At 35.3% G+C, this 8,556-nt stretch overlaps 1 protein-coding gene across 1 annotated transcript in view; it reads right to left on the bottom strand.

The window, feature by feature from the left end:
• LOC122792709 (cubilin-like) overlaps positions 1-1,292 on the bottom strand; it is a 3,134,001-nt gene extending 3,132,709 nt beyond the window's left edge. The window contains exon 1 of the mRNA XM_044060295.1: positions 1,262-1,292. Coding sequence (XP_043916230.1) covers positions 1,262-1,292 — 31 coding nt within the window. The remainder of the gene's footprint in view (positions 1-1,261) is intronic.
• Positions 1,293-8,556: the final 7,264 nt, after the last annotated feature.

Below are 8,556 nucleotides of genomic sequence, written 5' to 3'. Positions count from 1 at the left end.
CTCAAAAAACTCTAGCTTTACCCCATCGCATATCGCTTACTCAGAGGTGATCTCTGCCTAACATACAAAGCTATGTCAAACCCAGAGCTGTTGGACATGCTCCACTTAAAGAAATCCCAATCCCTCCAAGCTACACGCTCTAGGGACCTAAATCTTGTCACCACAATAAACAGAACATGCTGGAGGGATAGATTCCTGTCCCAGACTTCCCATACTCTGGAACAGACTACCTATCTATGTCAAACAGAGCTCCTCATTAGCACTCTTCAAGAAAAATCTTGATGATTGGATGGGTAATAGGAAATTCATACCGGGGATCACTTCTGTGGTTCTGCTTGACAGGGGCACAGGAAAATAATTTTCTTGGGTGGCGAAAGCCAGGGTACCTTTTTAGCTAGGCTTGTATAAGCCAGAGGGCCAATAGCCTAGTACCTACCTATGAACCTATGAACAACCATAAATCACTAGCATATGTAAATAATATTTAGCTCAATAACTTAGTTATCCAGAAATAATAATGTTAGTTACCCATTACTACAAATATGAAGCTACTTTTCACTACAATTATCAAGTACACAATCTATCAACACATTTACAGTTTCAGCTTTATTGATAATTTGTATTGCTCCATTTAAGGAACTGAAACAATCTACCATTTTGTCTATGTATTTGTACAAGTACTGGCTAATAAGGGTCTTCACACCATTTGTGACTTCACTTAACCATCTGACAAATGATGTTTTGATACTTTTGTTGGGTTGCTATATAGAAGGATTTTTTGTCATTTTTACCTGTTTTTTTTTTTTTTTTAGATTTGTTTCTTAACTGCCAGTAATAGTTTAGTGTAACTGGACTTTTGTTTGACTGATATTGTACCCACAGTTTGTCTCTAGATCTGAGAAGGAGTTTTGTTTCTTTGGATAGCCAGGGTGCATAATTTGCGTTTATCCTGATAATTCTAAAAGAAACTTATCTGTTTAACATGTCCACGAAGGTATTATTGAAGTATGATACTGCAGCATCTAGTGGGAGTGATCACAGTGGGAACCAGTCACTCTGTTGTAAGGCCAATATAAAAGTTTGAGGAGATAATTTTTTTTTGCTGTGAATTTGCCTGTATACAGCACTTTTGGGAAAGTGTAAGTTTTGTCTTAGGAGTTAGGTGAGTAAGTGGTCACTTATGCCATCTGGGAGACATCCTGATAGACTAGCAAGTGATGGTTTATTGGTTAAAGTCCAGTCCAGTATTGAGTGTCTGTTTTTTTTTTTTGTTTTTTTTTATCCACTTGCATTGGAGAATTTATTAGCTGGGAGAATCCATATAAGTTTATGACGTTTTTGGGATTATCTGAGGTGCAAGTTAGCCAGTCTAAGTTGAAGTTGCCTATAACAATGGTTTCGTGAGGGAAGCTTATGGATGACCAGTGTAGGAAGTCTTCAATTATGGTAGGGTCATTGCCAGGAGGGATGTAAGCTGCTATTATTGTTATGAATTTTTTTGGTGTTTAATTCTAGCCTAGTAAATATAGCATCGCTAAATTATTTAGCTTTTGTGGGCTTGGGTCCAGATATTCTAGTTTGAGTGTCTCTCATAAATTATAGCTATACCTACACCACGTTTATTTAGTCTGTCTAATCTATGGATGTTACAGCCTTTTGGTAGAATCTCATTATTACTTATTGCAGGTTTTGGCCAGGTTTCACTTAAGACAGCTATGTCTGGGGAGTACAGAGAGACAAATGCATGAAATTCATGAATTTTGTTTGAAAGGCTCCTAAGGTTCATATTTAGATGTAATTGGTCTGATTTTGTATGGGAAAGGTTGATGTTAGTCTAAGTGTTTGGGAGGGTGGCATGGCAGGTTTTTGTTGATTGATTTTGGGGCCTGGGTTTGGGTGGACATGGCCACTAAGTTTAATTCTTGATTTTAAGGTTGTCTGTAAATATTGGTATTTGAATATGAGTTTGGTGTGTTTATAGGATGGAGAATGTTTTTGTAAGTATTTGTATGTGAATAGCTCTATTTTGGTGGTGTTGAATAGACTTGATGCTATATTAAAGTGTGTGAGTACTGTATGGTGTTGTAAGGGAGTAGAAATGGTAGGATTGTAGAAAGATGATGTTGATAGTATGTAATGTTAGAGAATAAGAAGAGAAGAATTAAGAGAGGAATGTGGAGGAAAAGCATATTGTATAGCTTGTTGGTGACAAGTAAAACACTGTTAGATTAAGTTTTTGTCAGAGAAATGATAGAGACTTGAAGGTTATATTTAGTGTTCCAATTGTGGTAGAAAGCTAAGATTGTGTGGGGAGAGCAGGGTTATTAAAAGTACTGTACTATATGAAGCAACATTTACATTACTGTCCCAAACAACAGGGCAGTATTAATAAGTATCCCTTTAAAAACTCTTAGTACACAGTTGTTAAGATGAAAGTGGTGTGGACAGCCTGTGGTACATAATGCTAAATTTAATCAAGCAAATGAAGCAAGTACTGTAAAATCTTCATTGAATGCAAAAACTGAAACAGTATACCAAAGCAGTAGTCTTGCTGTACTTTTCCGTGTTAAAATATAGTCTTGTTCCTTATGCAAGGTTTCCACTGGAACTCTCCATTCCTTTATACTGCGTTTCTGTGGTTTGTTTCTCAAGTTAAATAAATTTTGTTCTGGAATTAAGTGTACATGTCCTTGAATTGTTTAAAGTAATATATGAAAATAACTTCTTTAATTACAACCTGCACATACCTGCCAGAAAACTGAACAGCCAAATCAAGATACTGAAATAAAAATTCTCATTTAGGCCCCAACTGTCCCCTTGTTTGAAGTTGGTTCCGTTACCATTCTAGGAAGTTAAACAAGCTCCTGAAAACCACGCCACAAGATCGGCTACTTTCTTCCAACAACTTCTAAGTTAATCTTTTTTCACAAACTGGAGCTTTAGTTGGATTTTTGTATGCACAGTAACCTTGCTACTAAATGGTAGGCTAGAGACAGGTTGGTTTTCTTCAGGCTGTTTGAGTTTGAAGGTCAGAAATTTTTAGCTCAACCCCTGTAAAGAACTAAACCAGTCTTTTTAGGACCAAAAAGTAGTCATTTCACAGGTGGTAGTCACTTTGTACTCCTGTAGTGTTTTTTTGGCCTTGGGGTGGCCATTCAGCTAGACCACTGTACCGTGATTAACCACTTTTGCCACAAAATAATTGCATTCGTTAGTGCAGGGTCTAAAAAAAGAATGCTATATTTAGTCTGGTGTCTTATTTGGAATATAGCCTTTTGCAGGTGTTTTTTTTTTGGGGGGGTCAGTGACAGCATACCTCTCAGTGCTATGATTTAGGCCATTGACTTAAGTAAGTTAAGTTCTTCTCTTACATTTATTATTTTCTTCACTTATGCGCAAATGTCACTGCTGCAGTTTTTTACACTCACAGGTTGAGATGTATGGGCTATTTTAAAAGATTTTTGTAACTGTAGAAGTTTAAATATGTGGCATTACCTTCCAAAATGGTTGATTTCCATCGCCATTTTTTTTTTTTGCAGCAATTCCTTTCAAGGTAAAAATATAGGATTTTCATTTCTGTTAAATGGCCAGTCTATTTTATGCAAGTGTGAATCTATAAATACTTTTATTTCCATTTTGTAAAAGGATGGGTGAATAGGAATAAATGGAAGGATTATGGTTTTTAGTTAAAATTAGGCTTGTATCTCTTGCCCAAAGTAAGGTCGTGATGATTCTTCAACTGCTGACTTCTCTTCAATGCCTGATTATACACACCTATTAAACCTGTTTTGAAGAAGAGGTCTTTAATTGTTTAACATATATCTAAATAGTCTAGTGTTTGACCAGGCTGTGAATCAATTAATGCCAATTGACTCTACTGTGGTATATAATGAACGGAATGGCAGGAATGAGGCAATGGGTGTCCCGTTTCTTAATAAAAAAAAATTCTACACCTTTAATTAAGAAACTGGCCAATTAATTCTCTCTGACATCACTTGAAGAATAGCATATTGTGCATCAATAATCCTTAATGGACAGGACCCACACATGTGCAGGAATGTGTGTCCATTAAAGTATTTTTCTTTATGTGTTGACATTACCCAGGGTAAAGTTCAGTGAACTTTTTGGTGCTGTCACACAGAGAGATTTCCTATTTCATGAAGCTTCTAATTATAGACTTTTCACCCTAAAACAGACATCAACTGACGGAAAATGCACGATGGAATTGCATAAGGTAAGTAGCAAACTATGACAGAACACTTTCAGGAGTAGGCCACATTACCCCATATATATATATATATATATATATATATATATATATATATATATGTATGTATATATATATATATATATATATATATATATATATATATATATATATATATATATATATATATAAAACCAATAGTGTTTCTGTAATGTTGCTGAATAGGTTTTTCACTTGCTCGACTTCTGAGAACTTGAATTTGAAAGCATTTTCACTGGAAGCTGTGCTACATGATAATGAGGCAAAATCATTTATAACAAATCAATGGTAATAATGGGTCAGTTATACCTTACAATAATAAAATAAAACAGTCAAGCTTTTGTTGTTAAATGTGGATCTTAAATTTCCTTCTTTCTGAAACAAAAATACATGGCAATAATTTTAAAAGGTGCCATAGTATCTTAATCAGGTATGCATTTTATTACTATTACTACATAACAATGATGTTCCGGATACCAGTGAAGGAGTGTTTTAATACTTATGTAGGTCATTCCTATCATATAGGTTGTTATATTCTTCACAAAATCCTGTTTCTATCTATTTTTTTTAATTCCTGAAAAGGCAATAAAATATATGTTGAAAACAATAATAAGTCATCTGGTTTCGTAAGTCCTGCAGCTCTTTGTACATTGTTGAAACTAACAAATCTTTATTGTATTTCTCAGAATCCTTGCATGGGATTGTGAAAAATACAATAAAAATTTGTTAGTTTCAACAATGTACAAAGACCCGCGGTGGTGGTGGTGCTGCAGTAGTGTTGTCGCCTTGCAGTAAGATGCTCTCCGGTTCGATTCTCAGCTAGAGCGTCTTCTGCGTGAAGACATGCGTGAATGGGCGTACCTTTGTTGAAGGTTGTGCATCAGGGCTGGTAACTCGGTGCGTAAAAATCAACTACCAATCATTAGCGGACCGGAGTTCCACTGTGGCGACCCCTAACCGGAAAAAGCCGAAAGACACAACAATAATCCCTGCATGGCACAATGGCACAGTGGTTATCACTGCAACCTCACAGCTCTCTGTTCCCACTTCATTTCTATTTAACCTCCCTGTGTTCATGCAGGTTTTTAACAGGTGACCCAATTTACTCCCACATCCCAAACACAAGTGTTAGGTGAACTGTCAAACATTCAGATTGTTTGTGGGTGTCTGTGGCATATCAAAAAAATCACTCCTAAAAGTTGATTCACTAGTCAGGGATCTGGGAATTCATATAGATAGTAACCTAGCCTTTGACCAATATGTGTCCAAGGTGGTAAGAAAATCCTTCTATTTTTCTCAATTTATTAGTAAGAGCATGGCATCTAGGTTCAAAGAGGCCATCATACCACTGTACTTGGCCCTCATCAGACCCATCTCTAAGTATAATGCCCTATTTGGTATGCACCAGACCAGACACATGCAGCAACTGTAACGTCCAGAAAGGTTTATTTTAAAACAATACAGAAAGTAAACAAAATGCTATAAGCCAATCCCCTCAAAATCTTGTCTCCTTATTCTGTATCACACAGGCTACTGTGAGGTGATATTTTCCCTGGCATACAAAGCATCCTTGGACCCAATTTTGATGAACCTTTTGCAGATCTGCAAAACTAACAGCATCAGAACTACTAATCCAAGAGACTTAAATTTTGCTTGCAACATAAATAGGACATGGAGAGACAGATATGCTTCTCAGAGAATTCCCATTCTCTGGAACAGGCTTCTCATCCATGTGAAGTAATGTTCCTCCATAAACCTATTTAAGCACAACTTAGACCAATGGATGGATAATAGGCAATTCAGCCCTGGACTGGCACCTATGTCTGTGATGGACAAAGGCAGTCAGTAAATCACGCCCTATATAAATCACATTTGTAAGTCATATTTGAGTTGCATGGTTAGGCTTATAAGGGCCCTAGTGGTCTTTAGCCTTGTATACACCTATGAACATATATATGAGTGAGTGTGAGCAAATATGCATCCTGTGAGAGACAACTGTAGTATCCAACATTAGTTTCTCTGCCTGGCATCTGCTGAGTACCAGGATGACTCCAGCTTCCTTGTAACCCTGAAATGGACAAATACTTCAAACACTAATCCAGATGTCAAAAATACTGAAGTTCCATTTAGTCAAGTATCTATAACTGGGGCCGCTCTTTTTTTCTTTTCTTTTCTTTCCTTTTTTGTGTTTTGTGCTAGTCCTCCAGTCTTAAAGCTAAAGACAGGACTCTAAGATAGTCTGCCAGTTCATAAAGCATTGAGTCATTGGTAAAAGAATTAGCCACCGAATATTTTATATGTTTATGGAAAGACAGTATTTCACTGTGTTCCCTGCTACTGCATTCTGAGGCTTGAATTGCTGGTTGTTCCATTTATGTTGGCGTTCTGTGTTTTTGAATTTTGTCTTTCTTATCCTGATGGTTATGGTTTGATTGTGTTGAGACTCTGATTTATATAAATCATTGCTCCACTGCAGAATCTATATCCTGACTGTGTATACCTTGTATAATGTGATTGCATTGTGGTCTGTATAAACACTGCATTATTTATTCTTTTTCATACTTCATGTTTTTTTTTTTTTTCATATTCTCAACCATCACATTCATAAATAGTGATATAGTTATTAAAAAAATGAAAACAAATGAAGTTTTGAGAATGTTACCTGGGAGTGTTAAGTATAATTTCTGTTTATCACTATGATTTCATTATATTTTTTATTTAGTATGTCTTTGTAGAAGCAAAGTTAAAACAAAGTCCAAGTACAGGACACTAAGTAAAGAAAAGAGTTGGTTTCACAGGTGATAAATATCAGGCATATAAGCTATATTGAGTGAGTGTTCTCACCTTAAATGTCAAATTATGTGAAATCAAATTATCTCCTGTAGTTAAACATTTTGGACTTTTACATTTTTGCATTATTCCTGGAAAATGGAAAATCAATAGTCTTTGTTATATCATATAGTTCATACACATTTTGATGATATAATAGTGTGTGTGTGTGTGTGTGTGTGTGTGTGTGTGTGTGTGTGTGTGTGTGTGTGTGTGTGTGTGTGTGTATGTGTGTGTGTGTGTATTAAATATTAATCACAACCTGTATACTTTAGTAACTGTGTTATTGTCTGTATTCTCATTACACGTCTTTACTACACAACTGAAGATATATAGTTTGTTGCGTCTTATTATGCGTAGCACTGGGTATCTTAAAATTCATTGTATTCATACACCTGACTCACTACTGTGGAGGTTTTCTCCTTGGTGAGGATGAATTCTGCCCAGTTTTAATTTCCAATTCAGCATATACAAATTACTAAATAATAATGAATTATGTCCTGTGTGGATTATGTTGGTGTTATCTCACCCCAAATGTTGTTTCACCATAATGGTAAAACCTGTAAGACCAAGACTATGTTTAATTTATATAAATTCAGCATAACCCATAGTAAGACAAAGTACGCTATTTTTATACAAACGTGCAAAACATTTTACAGTAATATTTTGCAATACAGATAACTTTTACTGATAGTGTTTTGCAGCATAAGAAGTAGTCCAGAATGCTGTACTTCTTGAATTTACATCTGCTATTATTTCACACGATTTAAATGTCTCTGATATTAGGTTTCACTTAACTATATACTCTATTTCTGTAAGCATGTATCAGTCTCCCATGTAAGTTGATATGGATCATGAAATCATGTTCTCCAGTCCTACACTACAAGATATTTCATGAATCACACAAAAAGTCCCTTATGCATTTTGTTTATCATTTACCTTTTTTTCTTCTATTACAGTGAGTTTGCATTACTGACCTCACTCGTTAATGGAATGTGAGCTGCTGTCTCATGAGTGGTTTTCTACTGGATTTCTGATGTATTTTATTATAGCCAGTCCACTTTTTTTATTATCTTAATAGGGGTGAAGGCTACTTTATGTTAATTTCATATTTTCTAATGTAATCTTATTTAATCTAGATATTTAAAATCACTTCATTTGCCGGTAAAGACATTTTAGTTGGAAGATTGCAATAACTACAATTCTTTGTAAACTCTTGCTAGAGGACTAAAGGTGGACTCATTTTAATATTTCTACCATGCTTTCATCCATCAATTAAAGGGCATCTTTATCTATCCTATGTAAGATGACTCACAGGGACAACACAATAAATGTTTTACTTGCTCTTTTTGGTGGCTGATTTTAGAAAAACAATGGTGTTACGTTTATAGTGTCTGCTCCTTTAACTGCAAAACTAAGAAGTAATTTATTGCATTTGTTGTTCATTGTTTAAAAGAGTCTGTTTTAGAAAAAATGTAAGA

This window comes from Protopterus annectens, chromosome 2.part0 (assembly GCF_019279795.1).
Source record: "Protopterus annectens isolate FY-2018-M chromosome 2.part0, PAN1.0, whole genome shotgun sequence".
In the NCBI taxonomy this organism is placed as follows: Eukaryota; Metazoa; Chordata; order Ceratodontiformes; family Protopteridae; genus Protopterus; species Protopterus annectens.
The sequence above is the reverse complement of the archived record's forward strand: the minus strand, read 5'-3'. Positions and strand labels throughout refer to the sequence as shown.